This window comes from Mastacembelus armatus, chromosome 7 (genome assembly GCF_900324485.2).
Source record: "Mastacembelus armatus chromosome 7, fMasArm1.2, whole genome shotgun sequence".
Lineage (NCBI taxonomy): Eukaryota > Metazoa > Chordata > Actinopteri > Synbranchiformes > Mastacembelidae > Mastacembelus > Mastacembelus armatus.
In genome coordinates, this window is record NC_046639.1 from 2,912,708 (window position 1) to 2,939,331 (window position 26,624).

General features: G+C 40.7%; 1 protein-coding gene across 2 annotated transcripts; it reads left to right on the forward strand.

The window, feature by feature from the left end:
- Positions 1-872: 872 nt before the first annotated feature.
- plcg1 (phospholipase C, gamma 1) lies at positions 873-25,681 on the forward strand. 2 transcript variants are annotated; one of them, XM_026332215.2, is made up of 33 exons: positions 873-1,141; positions 2,545-2,832; positions 8,951-9,103; positions 9,479-9,572; positions 9,835-9,882; positions 10,356-10,440; positions 10,588-10,671; positions 11,092-11,114; positions 11,212-11,281; positions 11,372-11,473; positions 12,762-12,880; positions 13,418-13,503; positions 13,940-14,060; positions 14,288-14,456; positions 14,624-14,746; positions 15,073-15,174; positions 15,410-15,597; positions 15,847-16,047; positions 16,267-16,386; positions 16,547-16,727; positions 16,860-16,937; positions 17,048-17,151; positions 17,324-17,417; positions 17,631-17,700; positions 19,451-19,614; positions 19,727-19,823; positions 19,953-20,177; positions 20,287-20,435; positions 20,762-20,876; positions 21,477-21,638; positions 21,736-21,824; positions 22,438-22,688; positions 22,784-25,681. In XM_026332215.2, the coding sequence occupies exons 2-33, from the start codon at positions 2,616-2,618 to the stop codon at positions 22,824-22,826; spliced, it is 3,927 nt and encodes a 1,308-aa protein (XP_026188000.1). In that variant the 5' UTR covers positions 873-1,141; positions 2,545-2,615; the 3' UTR covers positions 22,827-25,681. The 2 variants fall into 2 exon arrangements, with proteins under 2 accessions (XP_026188000.1, XP_026187999.1); XM_026332214.2 differs by having other exon boundaries at positions 873-1,137.
- Positions 25,682-26,624: the final 943 nt, after the last annotated feature.

Sequence of the window (26,624 nt, forward strand, 5' to 3'; positions counted from 1 at the left end):
ACATGCTACCTAAAAAACAAGCCTCATACTAAACATCCACCATCCAACCGTTTATTTAACACTGTTAAGGAAGTGGGAACTAAGCTCTACTTTTCCTGCTTCGTTTTACCATTTGGGATTAAAAACCTCCGTCCAGAGGGAAGAAGCTGGAACTCACTGTGCAAGGGGTGAGACTTGTCATTTAAAATAGAGATAGCTATACACTGTAACTGTTTGGTATACAGGGATGATAAATCCACCTGTGACTCCTCCACCTGTGACGAGACCATCTGATTTACAAAGCTCCTAGTTTTTAAGGATATGTGACCAAACCATACGACCAAAGATAAAGACAAGACTGATTCAATAAAAACATGGTAAAACATGATCAGTAATGTTCGATCAATATGAAAGTGTGATAGCTTCCTTAAGCAATACAAGCGCTGGTGACCTTTTTGACACACAGCTGGCATACATAACAAGATCACTGCAAAATCCCATGGTCTTACTTAAGGTGCTGGAAATTTCATTATTTACTTTTATTATGTTTGGTTAGAAATAAAATACTTTCAGTCAGTAGACCTGATGATGATGACAACAAATTAATATCATTAGTATTCAGGAGCCACTTACCCTTAAATAAAAGAGTTTTGAACGTTATGGCCACAAAATGTTTCTGATTGGAAAAAGACTTTGAAATGGCGCCTTTTATTAATTTATCTTACAATGACGATAGAATTTCTTTCACTTTAATGCACATGGGTTTAATATAAATCAAGTTACAACCTTTCTATCTTTCATCTCATAGTTTTCTCGAAAACGCTTTTATTGTGAAACCGCGCAGCGGAAGTGCGGTCTTCTGCCTGCGGGCCGTTGGTGGCGGTTGGGGGGGAAGGGCCTGCCCTCTCTGGATCTGGGAGCAGACAAACTTGCGTAGTCTCACCACGGCTCTTGCAGTCTGCCTGCCTCTCTCTATGGACGGGCGGAGGGGAGCGGAGGAAAGTGGGATTGTTGTCGTCGGAGCCGCAGCGCCTTTTCAGGGCCTAGTGATGATTTAATCACGGAAAACCGGTCTGCTGGAGGGAAAAGGAGAAGGACGAGTGCCAGAGGAGCAGCCCCAGCCGTTGGGAGATGTGCGGTCGGGCCGAGATTGCGGCGGTAGGTACGGCAGAGCAGTCCTTGCGACATGTTGTTTTCCACTTAATTTTCCACACACGGTAAGGCGAAAAGAGAGGAGAGGAGAAAACGCACACTAGCTGCTGCCACCTGGGCTTTTTTTTGGTTTTTGTTCGGGGGAGAAACGAGCCAATGTTCTTACTTTGGCCCAGAGAAATGCTAGCACTCACCGGCCCCGTTTCCACGCCGTGAAAATAGCCAGACGTTTCTTGTTACACTGCTACCCACCTCTGCTGCCATTCGCCACCAGTTGTTCCCATTATTTGTCTATTGTATCCGAAGAAACTTAGTTTTCCCTGCAGCAGGTTACAGGCCTCACGTTGTCGTCTCAAAAAGCGTTTTAATTCAGACTAACACGTACAATCCACAGCGCTGAATCTGGCGCCGCTGGATTTAAGGTAAAATGCTGCTTTGGAGAAAGTTAACTAGTGTGAACACCTTAATCATGTTTCTCATTAGCAGCTGTCATTTATTTACACTCCCGCTATTGATAAATCGCAGTGATGTTAACCCGTGAACTCAGCACATGTAGAGAAATCAATGAGACCCTATGTGTTATGAAATGTTCTGTATACAGACACAACTTGGCTCCTTTTGGATGTTTGCACAAAATAGTCAGATATATTTCTTGTATATAGCTCAGATATTTTGTATGAGTTAGCACCACATTTGTACTGTACACCTACTGAAACTATAGGTCAGACAGAAAAGATTAAAAACCCGTCTGTGTAAAAAAAAAAAAACAAACAAAAAAAAAAACAAAAACACAAAGTGTCCACATTTTAAAGTATATTATTTTTTATCCGTGTTGCTGTGTGGCAGTGTTGGTTTAAAGCACAGCAAACTGTAATATTTTATTGCTGTTTCAATATTTTGGTCACGCTAAAAAAGGTTTAGCTGAAACATCTGTGCCTTTCCCCCCCTGTACTGATGTGAGAGCTCGAGCTAAGTGAAAGGAAATATCTCATTGGTCTGGATATGGGAACCGTCTCTGTGGGTCATTCTTTTGCTCATAAATGCATCTGTAAAATACAGTAGATTGAACAAAGGGTTTTAGCTAAATGTAATTTTATGACCGGACATCTTTTAGGAAATATTCAAAATGCTCAAGTTCACATAACAAGAAACAATATATAGTAATTGTAGAAATCATATTTAAACATGTAGCTTAGAAAGTCCATTTGTCTCTCATATATATCTGCAGGTATATAAATGTGTATTGTACCTGTATAGTAAAGTTTCCTTCTCTTTTTTTTTTTTTTTTTTAAACGTGTATCCTGACTTCTGACAGCATTAACCCTTCACTGTGGTCCAATGTTTGTACAGCATCGACGCACTTACCCCAAGAGCCTTGTTGTTTCATGGCCCCCCCTCCTTCTCCTCCTGTAGGTATCCCTGACTAGGCCTGGACTGCACAGATTGTTCTGAGAGGAAACGGATAACAAACAGGGGAAGTGAACATGGCAGGGCCCCCAGGCTTCTTTTCCAATGGACCTGTTCCGTGGATGGACAACGACACCGAGATGAACAACCTATACCGAGACCTGGAGCTGGGGACGGTACTGACCCTGTTTTATTCTAAGAAGTCCCAGCGGCCAGAGAGAAGGACATTTCAAGTTAAGTTGGAGACCAGGACTATTATCTGGACTCGGGGCACGGATAAAATAGAGGGAGAGAGTGAGTAGCAGACAGACACTGACACAAACATACACAAAAACAGACGGTGACATTCCTGAGTGCTGGTTGTAAATATGTCAGTATTCGTGCCAGAACTGGTTGGTTTACATACATTCAGAAATGTGAAGGCTGCAAAGTGCTGCGAGGTGCAAAAGACTTGTTAAGTGCACGTTGTGATTTTATCAAATTTATTAAACAACTTGTGAATAATGACAGGGTTTATTTAGAAAGCACTTTCAAAATCCTTTAGATCCAAAAAAACATCAAACTTGTCGAGCTTAGTGAAACTAATAAAATATTATTTACTAAGTGTATTTGTCTTAATTAAATGACGATATTTAGGGGGACTATTGTTACCACAGTTTGTTTTACCTCATAATGTAGGCTCTAAGTTTGGGAAAGGCCAACATTCAATCTATATATTGATATGAGTTTAAAGAAAACATTCTCCTTGTTATTAATTGTAGGCTACATGTTTTATTTCAGTTCGGATTGGTTCTGGAGAATTGCTTTTCTACCTCACAAAAATGTACAGGATTTGGTTTGATCATGTGATAGCTGATGTTTATCACTTAAAGTTAAAAAGCAGGTGTGCTTGTTAAAAAGAGGAGTCACCGCTGGCCAGAAGCCGTTAAATCACATCTCAGGGTCGACGGTAAGAAGAAGGAATGTTTCCTGGATGTCTTTTGTTGCTTTAATAGGAATATACTGTAATTTACCAGGAAACTGACATCCAGGCTAATCTTCAACAAAACAGTGTGTCTGAGTGAAGACACGCAGGGCTTCAGTGAGTCGTTAAGTTGTCTGTCTCTCGAGTAGCAGGATGCCTTGTGCACAGCTGCGCTCTGCTCCGGATGCAGCATGAAGAGCAGACATGCACACATAAAAAGACTTGGGTTTTTTTGGGTTTTTTTTTTTTTTTTAAAGTATCATCTTTGCTGTCATGAAGGCCTCCATACACCCATGAGCTCATAGCTGTTATTTGATATGCCTGGAGCAGTGAAATTGACCTAGGTGGCTCATTACTGTACAGAAATAGAATATGAGGGCTTTTACTGGAAGTGTGTAATCATTTGGGAACGATTTGGCCCCCTGTATTTACCCCTTATCAATAGCAGTGAAAGAATGATGTCCATTAACTCTAGAAACAGCTAAATATAAAGTGCTAAGAAGCATGCTTGTGTGTTTGGCACATTTTCCTTCCTCCCAGATCGATTTCTCTTTTTCAACATAATCAGTGTTTTCCTAACCATATGCTTGTTTCATGCACCTGAGGTCATGTCACCCAAATAATTTACTGCTGACATTTATTGTGGCTGCCACATTTTCTAATAAGCTTTTGTAATAAGTAGGTGATGGTAGCATGATGAAGCAGGATGTTGTCTTGCAAAGGAATTGGTGGTTAGAGACTTGTCTGAAGTGCAAGACTGTCATAAAGGTTTGAATATTTTTTGAAGACATATACAGTTATAGGCTTTAAAAGTGAACATTTTTGTCCAAGCTGTACTTTAAACTGGATATGAATGTAGAGTTTTTGATACTGGAGACTGCTGTGAAAGTTCACATATAGTACACATATAGGTTGTCATTACAAAGACTGAAAGGGCTCACTCATTAGCACCATCAGTTTATACTGCAAGATGATACAAATTTGACCACCAGTAGAGATATTTCTGTTCTGTGTGCCCCAAGTTAGCTGTTCCCTTTAACTCCAGTTGTATATTAGACAACATTGGATGACACTGTTGTGGTACCACTTTATGGTCAGATTGGTGTTTATAGTGTCATGTATAGCTTTGAGGACTCTTTACTAAGTTCATATTCCAGAAGTCATCACTATAGTTAAAATGTATCATACCTTGCATCAAACATTTACATCAGTCACCAGTTAAACTAGCCTGTATGTCTTTGGATATTTATGTATCGTGTTTATGTTAACTGATGATAATAAGAAATTGCGGTACAGAAATACAAACTCAGTTTGAGGTACTTTAGAAATAGTCATTGTTGTGTAGTTTGTCCTCTACCGAGCACTGACAGTTTGATTTTCCAAGTGTAAAATTCCGAGCACCATATGTTGACCTCTTGAAAACCCTTTGACCAAAAACTGAAGATTATCTTTACTCATGAAGGGAGGAGTTTTTGCAGGACTGTTTCTGTTATACTACATTGTTTTATGTTTGGTGTATCCAATTAGCCGCAACTTAAACCAGACCAGTGGGACCAATTGCTAAATCAGCAGAGCAATAGAACATGTAGCGCTGCACAAAATAGTGCAACAATGCAAGATGGTGCATTTCCACTTTTTAGGGGGTTTATAAATATTCTCCCAGTTCTTTCTGAAGCTTTATATGATAAGGATATATCATGTACTGTGCAGTTGAATAGGCTTAAAGGGAGCAGATTCTGAGTGAGAATCTGAACATGAGTCTGTGTTGATGTATCCACCAGGCTTCTTTCCCTACAGGACTAACTGAACCAGTTAGTTAACAGCCAACAGCAAATTGAACAGACACGACTCCAGATTTTTCACACTGCATTAGTGAATGATGGCATGCTACGACTGCAGGCTAGATCTGCTAGTAGGACAGCTCACATAGACATCGTACCTCTAATGACTTGTGGTATCACAGTTTATTTGAATTATAACTGAAACAGTCAATTAATTGAGTAGTTGATCAACAGAAAAATAATCAGTAGTTGTTTTTGATACATGATTGGTCATATTTCAAGAAAAAGTGTCAGTTATATTTTCTTAGTTGGGAGAATTTGTTGCCTTTCTCTGTTTTGCAAAATTAAATTATACTTTATATAATTTAATGGACTGATTCCATTTGGGCTTTGAATTATTGGTCAGACAAAATGTTGCCTTTAGCAGCAGGTTAATGAAAGTAATTGAACTGAACCCAGGGACGTGCACTGAGGATGCTTGGGAAATTGTGTCATTATAGTGTTTCATGTTACCATAGACTCAATAGTGGATGATCCCATGATCACGTGTTGTTGAGCAGCAGTAAACATAAATGTTATAGGCTGCGTTCTGGAAGATTCTTTGCAAGTTAATGCAGTAAACAATGAAGAAACCTTCCGGTAGTTTTTATTTACTTTTCAGTGATGTAATCGTGTATGGAATTACCTGCCTGTGGAGACTGCCGTCATTCTCGCCTTTTTTTTTCCATGCCTTGTGCAGATGATATGCACGTTTTTCTCATCACATATGTCACTTGTCATTTCTAGATGACACATCGCTGCTTATTCAGTTACACACTTGGCTGTCATCCCACTTTATTACTAAAAAAACATGTTGACAAATTAGTTGGACATGAACCTGCAGGCTGCAGCAGTGTCAGCACCTGCCTTTTGATGACATCTTTATGAAAACATTGTAATAAAGATCAGGCTGTTACTGGAAGACAAGCTCTGCTGCACCGTTGACCCACTCCATTTGCTCTTTGTTGGAAAAGGGAACAGACTGTAGCTGTGTCAGTTATTTGACAGGGGAAAGTCCTCTGCTTAAATTTATCTGATATGACATCAAAGAAGCTGATACGATCAGCTGACGTGGAAGTTCATGCTAAAAACAGCATCAGGCTGTGGGCTGAGCAGTCACTCAAAAATGTGAAAACCACAAATGAACTATAATAACTGCTAAGGTCCTATGTTCATTGTGTACAGCATTGTGTTTTTATTTACCTTTTGGCAAACATTTAAAATATTAAATCTGTGTATTTTCTAACGCAGCTAGGGCTGCAACTCAGTTATTTGCTTTAGTGAATAATCTGCTGATTATTATTTAACTAACCAACAGTCCAGTATTGGAAGGTAATTGTTATAAAAAGAAAGCAGCGAATCTTTGCATTTGAGATGTTTTAATCAGCAAATGTTTGGGATTGTGCCTGAAAAGTAACAAATATCAAAAAATAGTTTTTGGAGTTGTTAGTTTTCTGTACATTGACTAATCATTGCAGCTCTAAATCTGGTTCATATCACTTTATTTAGCAAAATAACAACATTTGATTATTTGTCAATAGTGTGAAATTCTAGTTTGACTTCCTCTGCAACACACAGCTAGTGGATTTGTTCTAATGCACCTAATTAAGATGTGATAAAGGTTGTTAAATTGATCTGAGTGACTTGGGCTGGGTATTGATCAAACCTCTTTTTGGTCCATAGCATAAAGAGACAGAAACAGTCGAAAGAGCAAAACCTGGAATCAAATGCATGGGCTGATTTACAGTATAATCTTCTCCTTTGATCAGATAGTTGCTGGTTAAAATTTATAATTTTTCCAGTTTTAGATGAACATTTATTTTCAGAATTGATTTTCTCAATAATGGATTATACATAAGAATAGGAAATGTAAAAATATATATAAATTCTGCAGTTTCACAGAACAAAAGGTGACTTCCTTGTTTAATCTGATCAACTGTCCAAATTCCAGATAACCAGTGTGTCATGTGTAGTAAAATGAAATTCTGAAAAAGAACAAATCTGTGTTTCAAAAATTGAAACCAGCAAATATGACTTTTTTTTTCTTGGAAAAAGGAGTCAAAGATCAAGTAGTCAGTCATTACATTTTTAAAGTAAAGCTCTTGTATAGCTACTGTGTTTAAGCAGCATTCAGCTTTTGAAAGCATTGCTTTCTTTTGTTAATTGGAGTTTTGTTATTAAGAAAAAAATCTGAATTACAAAAAACATTGGCCCCAGTGAGTGGTAGTACATATGATGTGGGTGGCAGGACACAGCATTAGAGGAAGTGTGGGAGTGTGTTGCAGGATACCTCCTCTCATCTCCTTCAGTAAGGATACACCTCTGCTATCTTTTCATTTCCTGCATCTGATCTGGCTCCAGACATTTTGAGTCAAATGACTGCTAGAAGTCTGCTGGATTACGTAGCAGATTAAGGTAAACTGTGAAATATGACATATGATTTAGAGTCACAGCAAATTCTGTGCGAGACGACATACGTTTTTTTGTGCCTGAGGAAAGAACCAGCACATGCTCACCTATACACAAGCACAGATGTGGTGTGTAGGCGACAAAAGTACAGGATGTGTGCTGTGGGGCAGGAAGAGGAGCAGGAGCTGAAAGAAGTATGTGTATGTGTGTGTTTAGCAGGAGAGTCACCGCTGTAGGTCTTTAACTGCTGCTAATGCAACGCTCATAGGAGCCTGCTGAGCTACTTCACGGCCTACACTCTCACAAAGTTATTCAGTTTCTACAAAATCGTGCAAGGTCTTTTTTCCAGTTGTATCATTCCTGAAGTTTTACAACAACGCAATGTTGGTAGGTAGGATTGCGAAGTGGTGTGTCAATAGTACATTCCCTGTATTATGCCCTTTGTGCTGTAAATTAATAAAACTATTGGAAGCACCCCTTAAGTCACACACTTACGCTGCGACAAGTTTGTACACACCCAACCAGTCCTATCGCAAACTAATTCAGCTTAAGACACCTTTTGTTTTCATATTTGTAATTAGTGGTTTTCATTGATTTTTTTTTTTTTTTTTTTTTTTTTTTAATACTGGAGGCTAGAGTGAAAGGCAAACCAAGGTGAATTTGGAGTTGGTAGCTTCATCATTGTCTTACTATTCACTAGAAATGTGGAATGCTGTATGGTCTCTGATGGAAGGTTAGTGTTAAAATTCAGGCAAAAAAAAAGCTGTATCATGACGATAAACTCGTCTTGTCTTTTAGCAAAAGTTAACAGATGAGTTACTGAAGAGTTTGTTTTACGGCACCCTGTGGAGCAGGTGTTTTATTTTTGCTCAAGTGTTTTGCACATGTAGGCCTGAAGGAATAGACCATGTACCATGTTTTAGTTTGTTTGAATCTGCAGTTTTGTTGAATGTGGGTCAAAATTTGGTTCCCAGAATAATTCTAAGAAACACTGTACACAACCTTAATATTCATCTTATCTACTGTAGAATCCAGCAAATAGAGAAATCATCCTGACATGTTCAAAATAAACAAAATTATTGACAATTCAGTTGGATATTTTGGATATTTTGATCTGCAGCATTAATAGTGAAAAACTTCATATTGACCAGCTCTGGTGAGGACATCTATAAGGAAATGGTTCTCTGTTTTGCTAATGTTTGTGTGTCTGTCCCCACAGTTGACATTCGTGAAATTAAGGAGATCCGGCCTGGACAAAAATCCCGGGACTTTGAGCGCTATGTCGAGGACTCAGCAGCACGGCTGGACCAGGCTCATTGCTTTGTCATCCTGTATGGCACAGAGTTTCGCCTTAAATCACTCAGCCTGGCAGGTATGCACAGTCAGAGAAAGGCTTTTATACGTTCAGATACAACCAGTACATTTCGCCTTACTGACCTATTTTCAACAGGAATGCTTGTGCTAATAAATTAATGAACTACAAACCTCAGTCTGTCACCACTAGTACCTCAAGATGTGAACATTTATAGATATTAGCAGTGTTTTGCGTTTTTGTTTTATTTTGTTTTTTTTTGAATATGTGGGGTTTATGCTTGAGTAAATATATCTTGTATTGTAGCACTAAAATAAAGACTAGAGTTGTTTGACAGTTCGGAAGTTGAAATTGTTTGTGCTTTTGTAGCTTGAGCTCACAAATCTGGCTTGTTTTACTGTTTGCACACAAGTTTACTGTTTGATTCTTCCTCAGCAACATCTGATGAGGAGATGACCATGTGGGTTAAGGGACTAAACTGGCTTGTGGCTGACACACTGAAGTCCCCGACACCACTTCAGATTGAGAGGTTAACAACACGTATATAAATACACATCCAAAGCGTGCATTTATATACATCTTTAAGAGTTGTGATGCATTATACAGTATTTCATGCTGTATGCTTCCTTTTTCTCTCTGTAAGGTGACCTTGAGACTTTGAAAGGCGCCATGAAATAAAATTTATTATTATTATTATTAGTTATCAGCATTTGTCACTTTTCAGTTTTTATTTTCCTGTTTTTAATGCATTAAATCTGCTCTTAATTCTCCTTCTTTTTTTTTTTTTCTAGATGGTTACGCAAGCAGTTCTATGCTGTTGATCGTAACAGGGAAGACCGGTAAGTCAGCTTGGTTAAAAGATGTGAAGTGCATAGTTAATCCAAATTACCTTGCAGGAGAGAGGTGTAATTAGATAAAACTGTTGTTTGGTGAACCAGTTATGTGCCCTTACTCCAGTGCAGTATCTGGTTCAATTAGACACCAAGCTTGTAGGTGTCTGAGAGAGCTCTGCTGAAATGTAGTGAAGGAACTACCCTCTCGGCCACACACCACCACCTCTTCCTGCAGCAGGAAGGGGTGGCGGATGGAGGAGATGCACAAAGATGTTTGTCTGTTACATCCCTGACGAAAACCTTTGTTACTGTTGGGGCATTGTCTGCTCTGGCCAAAATTCCAGGCTGTGTACAGAAGCCAAAAACACTCGGCAGAGCATTTGGGGCGTGTGTCAAGTGTTGTCTCTAAATTCAAATGAAACAAGCAGACGTGCGTATCCATGTTTGCGTTTGACTTTTTTTTTTGTGTATGTCTTAAGGATATCCTGTAAGGATCTGAAGAGCATGCTGAGCCAGGTCAACTACAGGGTGCCCAACATGAGGTTCCTCCGAGAGAAACTTCCGGTAACCTCCTTCTACTTATCACAGACCCCAGTCCCCATCTATCTTTGTGCCCATTTCCCTTTCATCAGGATATTGTTATAGGGTAAAGATTTATGATTTGTAGTTAAGTCATTTTGTCTCCCTCTTATTTTGCTACCTGTGTTATAGGACTCAGACCAGAGGAATGGTGATGTGTCCTACAGCCAGTTTGCCCAGCTTTATCGCAGTCTCATGTTTGATGCTCAGAAAAATGTAAGTGCAGTGATTTTATGTATCCAGAGATAGTTCTGTCCCTGCACTTTCATCCCCCAGCACCCGATCTGATGCTCTACCAAGGCACCTTTCCTCCTCCATCTGTCTGTTCTCAAATGGCTTTGAGATCAATATGGACCAGTTAAAAACCCACCAAACCCCTCTGGTGGAGGCCATTAGGACACACACACACACACACACACACACACACACACACACACACACACACACACACACACACACACAAACACAAAAAGAGCAGGGAGGCAGGCAAGCTGAGGTCAGAATAAATGGATGACCTTGTTGCCTTTGATGGCCTAACCCCCACCCCCACCATGTCAATTTACATGACTAATACTATGTACACTGAAAGGATAGCACTTTATCTAATTAAATTTTCCTTTTTCACTGACCTTACAGATGGATATCCCATTTCTGCAAAGGTAGGTCAATCTTGAACACATATACATGCACAGTGAATCTTTCTGCAGTGTCACTGATGTGTTCATTGTGCAGTGAACCATTATTTTTCTTGGTTAGGTTAACTAACAGACAAGAACAGAGGATCTCCTTAGAGGATTTCAAGAACTTCCTCCTGGAGTCCCAGAAAGTAATCTCTCCAGGCTGTTACACATCTAGTTTATTGCAGATTTGTTTAAATCGCATGTTTCACCACATACGTGTTTGTAAATGAATCTAGGAAATGTGGGCTACAGACAACAATAAGGTTCAGGAGTTCATGTTCAGCTACCTGAAAGACCCCCTGAGAGAAGTGGAGCAGCCTTATTTCTACCAAGATGAGGTATGTTGCACACTTCCACCGCCTCTTACATTTTCTTTCCCCCCTCCATTTTCCAACTGCTTTTCTCACTCTTTTCTCGGTCTTTTTCTCACTAATAGAAAAACGTAAAGATGCTTTTTCAAGTCATTCTTTCCGAAGCCCCCGTGTTGTTGGTGTGTGTGGGAGATGCTCAGAAATTGACATGGATGGCCATGATGTTGGCCTAAAGCACCTCCTCCCCCACACATAGAAGAGGTTATTGACTGTGGTGCTGCCTGAGAGTTGTGCAGAAATCAAGGGAAGGTTTTTGTGGTCACCATAAAGCTCTAATTGACTAAAGAATAATGGCAACTAGTACGAGCCAGACTGGAGGCAATGTTACTGTGTTTCTGTGCCTGAAGTTATATTATTGTAGAGAGTGAGCGTATAGTCTTTGGTGACAATAACATCTAAAGTAGAAAATTATCAATAAGAAAAAAGGTAAGAAATAATATTGTGATCTTTCACTGGAAAGTGTAGTAAAGGTCAGAGTGGAGGGTGAAGTACATCAGTGCTGCTGCAGCTGCTTGGGGATTCAGTGTTTTTGTGTGCTGAATGGACAGCAAAAATTGCCTCTGTTTTGGTACAGACTAAATCCAAAACATTGGCTCCTTGCTGACTTCTTTCATACATCCTGTGACTGTCACATCAAATCTGTGAAAGTGATGGTCCAGGAGGTGTAGAAATATGCTCTATGAGGGGTCTGAAGGCAAGTCTGTTTCTGTGAAAAATGTGAATATAAACTATTTACTGTATGCACAATCAGGGTGGGAATCTTTAGGCATGCCACAATTCAATTCGATTTCAATCCGGAGGCCCACAATTAGATTAAAAAAAATTATGCATTGCTGGATTGTTTCTATACTTGCTATCTGGTCCACGGTTCACTGAGCATTTAGAAATGTTATAGGCTATTTAAAAAAAAAAAAAAAAAAAAACTCATGCTCTAACTTAAAAATAGTGTGCTGTACTCTGAGACAAATATAACAAAGCAAGAAACACATTCGAGTAGCACTTCTCAGGAAAGCATCGAGAAGGGATAGGTGCTATGAATTAGGGTTAGTCTTCAAACTGAGGTTCAAGTGAATTGTTTGGATGTTCAAAGAAAGTTGGACTACATAAATTGTGGATTTGGACACCCCTAGCTGCTCATGGACTTCCCCAGGAACACATCAGTTTAGTCTGTGAGTTTGTCCGTGCAGGGATGTTTGCAATTGCAGGGAAGTCTGTGAATTGAGCCTCACTTATTGCTCTCCCCTCTCCTGTGTAGTTCCTGACGTATCTGTTCTCCAAAGAGAACACCATCTGGGATTCCTCTCTGGACCAAGTATGCCCTGAGAATATGAACAACCCCCTGTCCCACTACTGGATCTCCTCTTCACACAACACGTAAGTGTGGTGGGACGGAGGCCATGTCTGCATACATTTAGCTGAACCAGTTGTAATTAGACCCTGGGAACTGAAGTCTGGGATTTTCTCTTGAAGCATTTCACTAAAAGAGGCTTTTCAACTAACTTCATGCATCAGGTTAAAGTGTATTATTAAACAATCATGTTCAGTAATGAGATCCAGGCCTGTATTGTGTAGGAAAACATATTTTTCCTCTCATTGAAATGTGTGTGAACAGCAGTTTGAATGATAAACCTCTGTACTAGTTGTGAAACAATACACATTGGAGCATGGAATGAAAACTTCCATGTTGCTTGGTTGAAGTTTGAATTGACTGGCCGAATGAGTAAAAAGTATTTACTTCAGTCAACGAAATAGAAAGACCACTTTTGATATGGTGGTATTAGTGTGTTTTTTCAACCACCACAGAAAGCGTGTGTGTATTTGTAGTGCCATCACTGATCGGTGAATCCTTTGAGAGATTCGATGGGTGTGTATTTTTGTTGGCACACACTGACATTGCATGCTTAATTTTAGCTACCTGACAGGAGACCAGTTTTCCAGTGAGTCGTCCCTGGAGGCATATGCTCGCTGTTTGAGGATGGGCTGCCGCTGTATTGAATGTGGGTAAATACACTTACACACACTACAGTTTTACCCACATACAGACAGTAAATCACCACCACATGAGTTTTAACCTCATAATTAACCGTCTCACTCCTTCCTTCTTATTCCTTACAGTTTTTTTTTTTTTTTTTTTTTAAAACAGTGGCAGCCACACCCTTAGCACACATCACACGCACAAATACTATTATAGATATTGCCTTTACACCAAGCTCTTGTCAAGCAGGTTTCTATAAATAGGACTGGCTCGAAGTGAGTTGAGTGTCGCTTTACGTCAATGTAAACAAACGTGGCATTAACCCACGTTTAACCCCGTGTTTAAAGGCCTAACAACACAACTCCATAATTCCACTCCATTCACACATCCTTGCTTTGTTTCTGCAGTATTTTATAAACTATGAAAGTGGATTCATGATGGTATGTAATTATTTTTAGTGGACTGCTGGGATGGTCCAGATGGAATGCCAGTCATCTACCACGGACACACCCTCACAACAAAAATCAAGTTTTGTGATGTCTTGACGACCATCAAAGAGCATGCCTTCGTCACATCCGAGTGAGTCTCCATAAGTGCAACGCACTCCTTTTCTTTTAACAGTCGTGAAGATAAAAGGATAAGACATGACAAGGATGCCACGCACACAGAAAGACAAAACAATGTAGACAGACTGCAGTGAATCACCTATCATCATTGTAGTGTGTGTGTGCAAATGCCAACTAAGCACAGATAAAGAGGGAAATTTTGTGCAGTTGCAGATCTTAATGTCTGTGCTTGTCCTTAAGCTACCCCATCATCTTGTCCATCGAGGACCACTGCAGTATTGTCCAGCAGAGGAATATGGCCACTTACTTTAAGAAGGTGTTTGGAGAGATGCTGCTGACTAAAGCAGTGGATATCGCTGCAGATGGCCTGCCCTCACCTAACCAGCTCAAGAGAAAGATCCTTATCAAGGTCAGGGACCACCTTAGGTCATTAGAATCATTTGAACATTTCTCTCCATTTTCTCAGCACAAAAAATGGAATAAATGTTTTATATACAGTCTACTTGTAATATAATTTTTCTGACCGCATACCCTTTTCTTCCTCTGTCTGTACTCCTCTCCCTTCATTGGCTGCAGCATAAGAAGCTTGCAGAAGGCAGTGCCTATGAGGAGGTGTTTACCACCACTCCTTACTCAGAGAATGATATCAGCAACTCCATCAAAAATGGCATCTTATACCTGGAAGACCCCATTAACCATGTAAGCATGTTCACCATGTATAAGTGGGTCTTGGATGCTGCTTGAGAGGCAACAGGAAGCTTGACACATGTTGCTAATAAGCAGGTTCTAAATCAAGCCTCTTTAGTATGTTATCACTGCTGTTTTTAGCTCTAATACATCAAAGACTGTTGATCTTCTTTTGGCTTACCAGTTATTTCCAATTTAACTGGGCCTTGCTTATTCTTGTAGCCAGGCCTGGAGTTTTTTTTAAACTTGTATAGTTTTCTTTTGGGGCTGAATAAAATAAAGACATATATATTTTTCATCTAATTCATTTGAACTGTCTTTCTCCCTTCCTTACCCAGGAGTGGTACTCTCATTTCTTTGTCTTGACCAGTAGTAAGATTTACTACTCAGAAGAGACCTCCAATAACCAGGGTAATGATGATGAGGAGGAGCACAGAGAGGTTAGTAGGCCTGATATGCCATTGACAAACATACTCGTTTACAAATACTTGATTTCCCGTAAAGTCTTCAGCCGGATCACTTTCAGGAGGTATTGTATTTCAAAGTGTATTATTTTTTTAATTAGTTAACTCATTATGGTAAGCACTGTTTGTTTGTGCATGTGAAGAGACAATAGCTGTGATAGCTGATAGCTGTGGGTTGAATAGCAGCTCCCTGTCTTTTCTAACTTCCCAGCTGTCCAATGGTATGGACCAGCACGTGACCGAGAAGTGGTTCCACGGAAAGCTGGGTGCTGGGCGGGACGGACGGCAGATAGCTGAGAAGCTGCTGACTGAGTACTGCCAGGAGACCGGAGCTCCTGATGGCTCCTTCCTTGTCCGAGAGAGTGAGACCTTTGTGGGAGACTACACTCTCTCCTTCTGGTATAGTGCACATGAGTTTACATTTATAATTTTCTACACACAATGAGTTACAGCTGCATTTATTTGGCAGTAATTATCTGTAAATAGAGCAAGAAGAAGACAAGATGATTGATAAATGTAAAAAAACAGGCATTAAATTTTACTTCATTTAAACATTAAACATCTGAAACTGGCTGGGAACATTATTGTTAAAATTACAGTTACATAGGAGATGGTATGGCCTCTCTTTCTCCATGTTCCCCACCTCAGGCGTTCAGGGCGGGTGCAGCATTGTCGTATCCACTCTCGGCAGGAGGCAGGCAGCCCCAAGTTCTACCTGACCGACAACCTGGTGTTCGACACACTCTTTGCCCTGATCACCCATTACCAGCAGGTGGCGCTGCGCTGCAACGAGTTTGAGATGAAGCTGACTGAGCCAGTTCCTCAAACAAATGCCCACGAAAGCAAAGAGTGAGTGTTATGCTGAGGACATTTTAATGGATACTATCTCATTCAGAAAACTGGAGATTTCCTTTCTTTCCCCATTTGTTTGTCTTAACTGTAATTGTAGTTGACTTTGTAGATTGGTAACTGACTTCCTCAACTAGGATGAGGAGAGAGAAAAAGAAAGAGAGATGTGACATGAAAAGTTACACCTCTACATTTATCTTCTGTCTGTGATTGCCCCAGGTGGTACCATGCCAACCTTTCCAGGAGTCATGCTGAGAACATGCTGATGAGGGTTCCTCGTGACGGGGCTTTCCTTGTCAGAAAGAGAGCAGAACCAAACTCATTTGCCATTTCCTTTAGGTAAGGCAATTACCTCATTATTTCTAACTTTCCTTTAATGTACCAGGAAGAATGTAGAAAAATACACTTGGTCAGAGAAAGTTCAACATCAAATTCAGTTACATTCCTTAGCATAGCTGTTTGAGATAAAGTTGTGATCGTAGCTGTTTTTTATTTTCAGGGCCGAGGGTAAGATAAAGCACTGTCGTGTGCAGCAAGAGGGTCAGACCGTGGTGCTGGGCACCTCAGAGTTTGACAGTCTAGTAGATCTCATCAGCTACTATGAGAAGCACTCTTTGTATCGCAAAATGAAGCTGCGTTATCCCATCAATGAGGACACACTGGAGAAGATCGGCACCGCTGTGAGTGCCCCATTATCTAATCACACTTTACCTGTGACCAAGTAATGTCACTATCTGTAGTTTGCATTCAATAGTAAAATCTCAGAAATCCCATCCAAAAAAACTATTAACATACAATGTGTTTTCCAACAGGAGCCAGACTACGGGTCCCTGTATGAGGGCAGAAATCCAGGTTTTTATGTGGAGGCCAACCAAATGCCATCATTAAAGGTGAGCAACCAAAGAGGGGAAGTCCACGATGAGTTGCTTCCTGCTATTTTTGACCTGTGCAAAGTGGAGATGGTGAACAGGTGTCTCAATCTTTTCTCTTACCTTTTCAGTGCACTGTTAAAGCCATGTACGAGTATAAAGCCCAGCGAGACGATGAGCTCTCTTTCACCAAGAATGCCATTATCACTAATGTGGACAAGCAGGAAGGAGGATGGTGAGTGACAGGCATGACATTCATTCAGGAAGTTCCTCTTAATTATCTGGTTAGGGATTAGCTACAAAAGATTTTAAATAAAAATAAATTTTTCATAACAGTGCTATCATCCATGACGGGCATGCCATCCCTCTCTCAGATCAACAGACAGTATCATCTGTTTTTCTCTCAGGTGGAAAGGTGACTGTGGAGGGAAGAAACAACTGTGGTTTCCTGCTAACTATGTGGAGGAGATCAGTCCTTCAGCAGCAGAGCCAGACAGAGCTGTGAGTATTGAACTAGCAAAGTGAGAGGGGGTTAAAATAAACCCTTTGTATATTTAAAGTGTAATGAAGGTACCTGCCCCCTAAACAGGGAGGTCGGGCCGGATCACCTGTTTGTCGCTTTTCCATGGCCTCAAGGATACATATGTAATAAGGATCATTTTGTTAAAGAGGAAGACGACAACTTTCCTAATTCTCCTCTTTTCTATCAAACAGGAGATGACAGAAAACAGCCCTCTGGGAGATCTGCTAAGAGGAAGTGTAGACGTATCGTCCTGTCAGATTGGTAGGTTCCCATTTTGTGCTGCAGGACTGCTGAGCATGCAGTCGTCTTGATAGAGGGCAATCTCCGTTTCTGGCAGTCATACACATGCACCCATACAGTAATATTTGGCTTCTTTGTTTTTAACTGCTAAAGAGCATGTCCACCACTTTTATTATGGTCCTCTTGTATCCATTATCAGCCTCTTCTATTATTAATTCATTACCACTTAGTTGTATTGTGTGCTGTTTTTTTTCTTTTCTCTCAGCTCTGTATCTGGCAATTTATTGACATCCTTTTGTCCACTCAATACACACCCATTAGGTGTTGGCACATGGTGTCATGCACTGTTACAGCTTCTGCTCCCCACAGTTACAGTTTTTCCTCAGTAGCTTTGGTTAATTTCTTGAAACATCACTATAATTGTTGAACCTTTTGTCATTCATTTGTACATAGAGCACAACACTATGAATCACCCAAAACCTTTAGCCAATGCAGAGTAAATCCATAAGGCAGTGAATAAGTCAGCTCTCTCGGGTTTCAACTGCATTGTGTCACTCAGGCTGTTTGTCAGCAGCACAGTGGAGCATTTATACTTGGAGTCATTTGTGGAAGCAATTACATTTTCTCATATTAAATAAGTTAAACAATGCTATTAACATTGTAGAACAGTAAAACATTTCTCATTTCTCAGCAACTGTATATTACAGTAAATCTACATTATGTTTAAACAAAAATATGCACTGTGGAAACAAACAACACAAAATCACAGTAAAAACTCGCCATAAGTGAAGTTCAAGCGTCACTAGATAATGCATCAATTTAGCAAAATGTACTGTTTATACTTGCTTCAGAACATTTGCAAACCCCTTCAGTTCTTACACTTTACTTCACTTCCTGCTTATCCTGGTACATCCAGGGTGGCGAGGGGGCTCGAGCCAATACCAGCTGGCATTGGGAGAGAGGCAGGGTACACCCTGAGCAGATCACAGGGCTGACACAGACACTTACACTCACATTCACACCTACATGTAAGTTTGAGTCACCAATTAACCTGAACCTAATCTGCATTTCTTTCAACTCTGCGAGGAAGCCGGAGTACCTGAAAAAAACTGACGCAGAGAGAACATGCAAACTCCACACAGAAAAGACAGAGGATCGAAACAGGAGTCGAACCTGAAACCTTGCTTTGCTAGCTGCTGTGCAGCCCACACATTTAACAGTTCAAACTGTAGACAACTGTAATCATTTGCTAAAATGAACAGTTGCTATTTATAGAGACCAAATGCTGTGGTGAATGTCAATACTGTTTTAAAGACTTTTTCTGAAAAAACTGCACCAAAGATATGGAGAACAACTATAAGACCTGAGTCTGTGCCTTTAGGTGGCTCTCTGGCTCCATCTAGTGTCATGTTGTGTAAAATCTAATTAGAACATCTTGAACACCTTGTTCCAAGCTTCCATTACAAGATCAGACAGTCACACCACTGAGCCAGTAGTTTTCCTACAGAGAAATAATAATGTAATACCGTAATAACAATCAAAATGACATGGTGAGTTGAAAATGAAAAAGTTGCAGTCAGCTTATTTTCCAGTTTAGAAGCTAGAACCCAGAGGCAAGTGAAGCTCTGGGCTGAATATCACAATGTAACTTGAGTTTATTAAATTAATGTAATTTCAAATTGGGTAGCTGGAGAAAAGCAGTACAAGTTGAAACTGGAATGGAAAAACCGTGTTTTCCTTCCTCATTTCTCTGACGCTCTGTTCTATTCAGTTGTGCGTTCTGACGGGAAGGGCAGCAGGCCTCACGTCTTCTCTCTGGTGCCGAATACTTCCCTGCGGATGGGCCCGGTGCTGGATGTTGCCGCCAGCAGCGCAGACGAGCTCAAAGAATGGGTGTTCAAGATCCGGGAAGTCACCATGACTTCAGAGGCCAAGGTGTGTTTGTGTATATGCAAACAGAGAGTGACAAGAGATTGACAAGTGACACACTGTCACTGCATTGCTGTTTGTGTACCTCCTCTGAAAGTTGTTGTTTCTCTACACTCAGCTGGAAGAGGGGAAGATGATGGAGAGGAGGAAGAAGATTGCGCTAGAATTATCTGAGCTGGTCGTCTATTGCAGGCCTGTGCCATTTGATGAAGATAGTAAGCACTACATTCACATTTGACCACAGAAATGCATTTTAATGAAGCAGGGATGTGACAGTAACATGTCTTACGCCACTACAGCTTGGTCAGGTCTGTATTCTTTCTCTCTCTCTCTGCCTCTTACAGAGATTGGTACAGAGCGCGCCTGTTTCCGGGACATGTCGTCATTCCCTGAGACTAAGGCAGAGAAGTATGTCAACAAGATCAAGGGAAAGAAGTTCCTGCAGTACAATCGGCTACAACTGTCCAGGATTTACCCCAGAGGCCAGAGACTAGACTCCTCCAACTATGACCCTCTGCCCATGTGGCTCTGCGGGTCCCAGCTGGTAGCACTCAACTTCCAGACAGCAGGTATCTACCTTCTTGTTAGATAAAAAGTGTAAATAGAAGTCGTCTTTAATATTAAATGTTTTCATTTGCCTTCTATCTGCATTTTTTAACAATCTTCTCCCCCATGCAGACAAGCCCATGCAGATGAACCAGGCTTTGTTCATGTTAAATGGAAGGAGTGGCTATGTCCTTCAGCCGCCCATCATGAGGGACGACAACTTTGATCCGTTTGATAAACATACGCTGCGGGGCCTTGAAGAAGTCACTCTAGAGATAGAGGTAAAGTAGCGTGAGGATTGTGTTTCCTTGTGCCATTATCCAGAGGTTTTGCAGGGCAACTGAAGAGGGGTTGCTGAGGTACAGAGAAAGGTGGATATGTACTAACGTGATGTGACAGTTTTATGTGACTAGTATCTGTAAGTTTAAGGACTCTTCACAAACAGGACCTGCTAATAGATATTTCAACATCATTCTGATAGTGCCAGTTTGTCAAACAGTATAAACAAGTGTAGGCTAAAAAAAAAAAATGTCTTCAGATCTTTTCTCACAATTAAAGTGAGAAGATCTTAACACTTAACTTGTGTTCCTGTTCTTTTTCTATGAAGGTCTTGGGTGCCCGCCACCTGCCCAAACATGGACGTGGCATAGTTTGTCCTCTGATCGAGATCGAGGTGTGCGGAGCCGAGTATGACAATGCCAAGCTAAAAACAGACTCTGAAGGTGAGAGCTACTCAAATTTTAACCATAGGTTCTTCTGCCTTTAGTGAGACTCTGCCAAAACTGAAGAAATGAGTAGCTGCTGTTTACTGGCTCTATTGCCATCATGTCATTTCCTGTCTGGTCCTAGAAAAACAGGAAGTTGTGCAAATAAGTAAACCATGTGTGGGAATGCAATGGAAAGCTGAGGAATGAACACAGCAATAGATAGAGATGTATATATATTTTTTCCAAGTTTTATGGCTGTATCATACAAAGTTTGCCACAATCTTTGACACTATATTTGGAGTTTTGTGTGGTATTCAGTGTTGGAAATGTTACTCAGAAAAAAAAAACATAATTACTCAATAGGTACTACTATTTTTTTCATTCCTCTCTATTTTGAGAATCATTTTCCTTGCTGGATATAGCACAGTGTTAAAATCTATCTTTAACACCGATTTGCCATTTTTACCAGGTCATTAACTCTACTATAACAACTGGGAGGTTTGTTCCACTAGTGTAGTAAAAGTAATAAAAGTCATGTTATTACAGTAACAGCAGGGCTCGATACATATTATACATTTCTCACCTCTCTCTTTTTTTTGTTTTTGTCCTCATTAGCTGATAATGGTCTTAACCCCACGTGGCCCCGAAAGTCGTTCCAGTTCACAGTGTGCAACTCTGCATTTGCCTTCCTACGCTTTGTAGTTTATGAGATTGACATGTTCAATGACCAAAATTTCCTGGCTCAAGCCACATTCCCAATTCATGGTCTCAAGACAGGTACGTGCAACAACAACATGCTCTCTGAAATCACCTGAAATCCTGCTGCAAATCTGCGCCTCGATAAAAGCCTCTCTCTCTCTGTGTATTGCTCTAGGATACCGGTCAGTCCCCCTGAAGAACAGCTACAACGAGGATCTGGAACTGGCTTCTCTTTTAGTCCATATGGACATCATCAGAGGCAGGGTGAGCTTGAGTGTGTTACTGAGCCTTTCCTTAAACTGCTCTCTGTTGGCTGCACTATCAACAAACACTACAGACATCAAAAGCTTGTAGGAAAAAACACAACGCAATCCAAGCTGCCCCAGAAAACAAATTGTGTGTGTTTTTTAATAGAGGGTTATGTGCCAGGTATGGTGGCTTCCTGGACTCTATCCTAGCAACATCATATTGACACTAATAACTTTGTTGTGTCCTCTCAAGACATGTAAACGCCTGTAAAACCACACAGTCTTGTTTTATACTGTGGTAAATAATTGAGATACACTATATGACTTTGTGAGCTTGGAGGAGTTTGTTACCTTTAGGTGCACAATTATTAAGACTGACAGAAGCTGGTATGTGTCCACATCAGGAACTCTGAGCCTTTTCTGTACCTACTTAGCATTTGGACCTGAGATGATCAGTCTTCAAGAAAGTGAATAGATATTTCCCAGCATGTTCCAAGATTCTTCCTTAGAAATGAACCTATGTGTGTAATTCAACTGGAAATGGAATGAGCTCTAAAACCCTGAACAAATGGAGGCCCCTGGAGTTCACACTTTGGATACCAAAATGATTTCTGTTCTTCCTCTCTCAGGATGAAAACGGAGAGGTTCTCAGCCCATTCCTTGCAGTCGGGGCCACAGCGGTGTCGGCGTCTGCCCAGACAGGGCGTGATCGTTTGGGAGAATTGAGCTCAGTGTCTTCGACTTCCTCCAACGTGTCTCCTCTGCCCCAGTCACCAGCCCAGGCCATGGCCTACATGGGGAGGGAGGGCTCCTTTGAATCCCGCTACCAGTCCTCTCTGCATGAGTTCGGGGAGACACCGTTGGACAACATGGACAGAAGGTAAGTGTACGCTGTGTGGGGTTTTTCATGTGTGTGCAGTGAGGTTTGACGCTGTAGAAGATTCCAGACATCCTCCCGTCTTTGTCTCACCTCAGGGTGTTGCGGAGGACCAGAGTGGGCGGGGAGAACCGTGTCTAGGTCCAAGCCAATCAGGATGCATTTTTGTTGCACCCCACGCCCCCTACTCACCCAGTCGCCTCTCCCTGTACTGATGATGTCACTGACTGCTGTGAACACTGTTTCCATGGAAACGCCCACCACTGCTTTGGCCTACATTTCAGGCAGCTCTCCTTCCCTCCATTCTCGCCTTCTCCCTCTCACCCCCCCACCACCCAAGCCTCCTCACCACCCACCTGACAAGAAGGGGGGACTCGGACATAAGAGGAGGAGGAGGAGGGGGGGGGGGGGGTGCTGACAGGAAGCTGACCGCTGCAGACAGGAAGAAGGAACGGACATTCACAGGACAACAAAAACACGGCCTGAAAAGTTCCAGCTCTGGACTGGTCATTTGTGTGCAGGGTTGTGCTCTTTTGTGTTCTGCAGTAGGTGTGTTCAACAGCTGCTAAGTTTGGGGGGGAAGAGAGAGCTCTGAAACTATTCTTGGTAAAATTTCTTTGCTCTCCTCCGTTTGGCGTTTATGGAAAAAAAATATATATATATTTATTCCTGCTGTGCTGTTGGCCAGAGAACAGCAGCACCTGACCTGCTCTCAAAGAGCTCCTCTCTCCATTGTTTTTAATGATTCTAATTATTTAAACCTTTAAGCATTCATAATGTGACTTTTCTTAAATGTGTAAAACACGAGGGCTCTCTCCAACTATTTCTTTGTCTTTTCCGTTTCTGCTTCGTGGATGAAATACTGCACCTCCAGCCTAACACCCTAATCCTGGAGGGATATGTAAATCTTGATTCTTGTTTTTTCTTTTATTTTGACGGAATCAGGAAGAAGTCATTACCTGTTTGTGTTAGAAGCAGTGGGAGGAGGCAGCTTCATGTCTGCATTCACAAGCACAGCCAGGTGTTTTTGTTTTGTTTTTTTAAAATTGATTCCAAAAAAACTGCACATCATTCCACTTTCCTGCGCTGAAGGCGCCTGACACATTCAAATATTAGTCTCCCAGGCAGGAAATCTGACATCTCATCATGTGATTTAAGTTGGACCAGGGATACATGTTGACCCTGATGAGGGTTGTAGTCTGAGTATGAATGATAATTGTCCTTTTGATGTTTGCTTGTCATCTATTCATGTTTATGAGTGTTTTAATGGCAGCACAGTTGTCCTATAAATAAAGAGATGGCCTACAGGGCTACAGCTTATCAGGTGAAATGACCTCTTACTTATAACTCTGCTGTATAATGTGGTCATTTTCCAGACTAACAAAGTGGTTGAAGGAACACTGTAATGTATTCACATTACGGTGTCATCCATAGGGATCATCGCAAATGTTTCTGATGTGTTTGTATACTGGCAATACCTGCACTTATAGAAGATGGAGGTTACTTAATGCAGTTAGCTACATGATTAATTGTGCAGCCTAATGTCACCATGTTTTTATGATGTTTTGAAAATGTAGATACGTCTTAATAGAAATGATGACCCCTTTTATTCAGTGTTTTAATTTGTTCCCAGTAGCTATTACAGTCACTGATACAGCTCTGTGTTTAGGGTGAATATAAAAGCCACCACTGTTTTAATTCAGTGTTCTTGCAAAGTATGCTCTTGAATGGTTTTCAGTGCCTAAACAAATATGTGTTTTACTGCACCCACTGACATTTGTACAATGGGAATTCTCTGAGTTTGACCTGGTGAAGAAAAATAAGTATTGTTGACCAGCAGGGAAGGAGGTTTGCGTTGCCAGTATAAGGCGTAAACAATCATGCCATATTGTTCTTCTCTCTGCCAGTCGTAAGGGACCTTTTGTGTTTGCGCTGCCATGATGATGTAGTGAGTTTTGTCACAATCCTCACTTACTTTCCAAGAAACCTGATTTTAAGTTATGCGTCCATGAGATTCGGTGAAATAGCCACGGCTTGTGAATCTGCGATGAAATGGGTCCATTGTTTTGTCTAGTTCAAATTTCTCTTAAGATGAATTGTGGTGCCCTTATATGTGCAGGGACTTCTCATTTCCTGTGTGTGCGTGTGTGTGTGTGTGTGTGTATATTTAGCAGGCCAAATCGAAGTGTCTGTGGTCTGGGCCTTCAGTGAGCCCAGGCGTAGGTCACATTAAACCGATGGTATTACTTTTGCAGGTTTGTATGAAGAACAGTGCTTTCTCTGCTCGTACGTGATGCTTATACGATGTAAACTCAGTATTCTCACTCAGTGTCTGACCACTGAGACAAACCTAAGCCATACGGTATGATTTTAAGGTAAAAGCAGGGACAGGAATGAGTGCTTGAGGTGTCACTGACAGAATTCTGGCATATTCTTGGCTTTGCACCCTGATATAGATCCCAAAGCTACGCCATATTACACTTATCTTTTCTCCAGTGGTCAAATGATGGTCTTTGTGGAGTGCTCTCCCTCCAATGCTGCATTTCTCTTACGGCTGCCCAGTCTGCTAATATGTGCCTCCATCTGTGTACACACTGCGTTAAAGCCACATCATTCACCTGCCCTGCTGTGCTTGAAGCACCTAAACAGCTGCTGTCACTTATTTTGACTGATCTGATCTCTTCTCAGGACAATGTGAGCATGTGTAGATCATGTTTAATACGTGCCACACTCTCCTGTTTGGTTTGTTATATCTGTTAGAGCAGGACAACTTACTGTAAAGAGGTCAAATCAAACAGAATTACTAAGAACACCTTTGTGGGTGTACATTTGGTTTTGCTTTTTTTCTCCAGTCGTCTCTTCTGTTTATTAGTCTCATTTACAATCACCTTTCTGTAATGTGCCTAAAATATGGAGGGGAAAAGTATTCATTTAAATTTTGCCTTTCATATGAAACATATTCAAGCCTGAAAATTAAATAAATACTTACTACTTTATACTATGTTGTCTTATTTTCTCTCCCTCAAAATGTGAATGTTTTTTTTTTTTTTTATTGCTAAGTGCAATTGTTTTCTGTTAAATGTTGAATGTAACTGCAACAGAGTGAGTTTCATTAGCTTCAGATACTGCAACACAGGAAGAGAGTACTGAGGTTTCAGTTTTAACAGCAGACAGAGAACAAGTTGACTCGTGCTGAAAAGACTGGTCAGTTAGCTGTTAGACAGTTGAAAGTATTATTTAAGCAAAGTCAGAAAGTCTTTAGTTCCAGTTTTGTTGATGCCTGATGTTAAAAAATCTGCTGATCATACAAAACAAGCAATGTTAACACATCACTCGAGACTTTAGGAAATTTTGATTTTGATGTTCATTATACAGACTTAAAAAAAAAAAAAAAAAAAACTCTGTGGAACTTATGCACCATTATTAGAGACCCAACAGTGCAATGACGGAGAATAACATGCAACTAAGGTCCCCCAGCAGGAAACCAAAGTAAATAAATGTAGCCCCTAAGATGATGCTTTGATGGTGGCTCCCACCTGACTAGTGTATTATATTAGTTTATGATTGAGGTTAGCCACAAAATATTTTTAGTACAATCACCCTCCAATGCCATACACCAAGGGTCAGCAATTAGGTTCAAGCATTAGTTTTTTTTTTTTCTTCAGCATTGCTATTTGCCGGACCAATGTTTTACAGCTGCAATGTAGACTGTATGTTTTGTGTCTTGAGTTGCTTGAGGTATAAAAATACTGCAATTTTTATCAAATGTCACTCACAGGAGAAAATCATGCACTTTAAGGGACTAATTGCAGCTATGGTGTGCTTGTATGCAGCAGTTCAGTTCAACAGCGTGGCTCACTGATGTGCTCTTTGTAGTTTGATGTAGCCAAAGCCTGATGGCTGTGTGGAACCAAAACTATTGTTGGGTTTGGTCTTTCT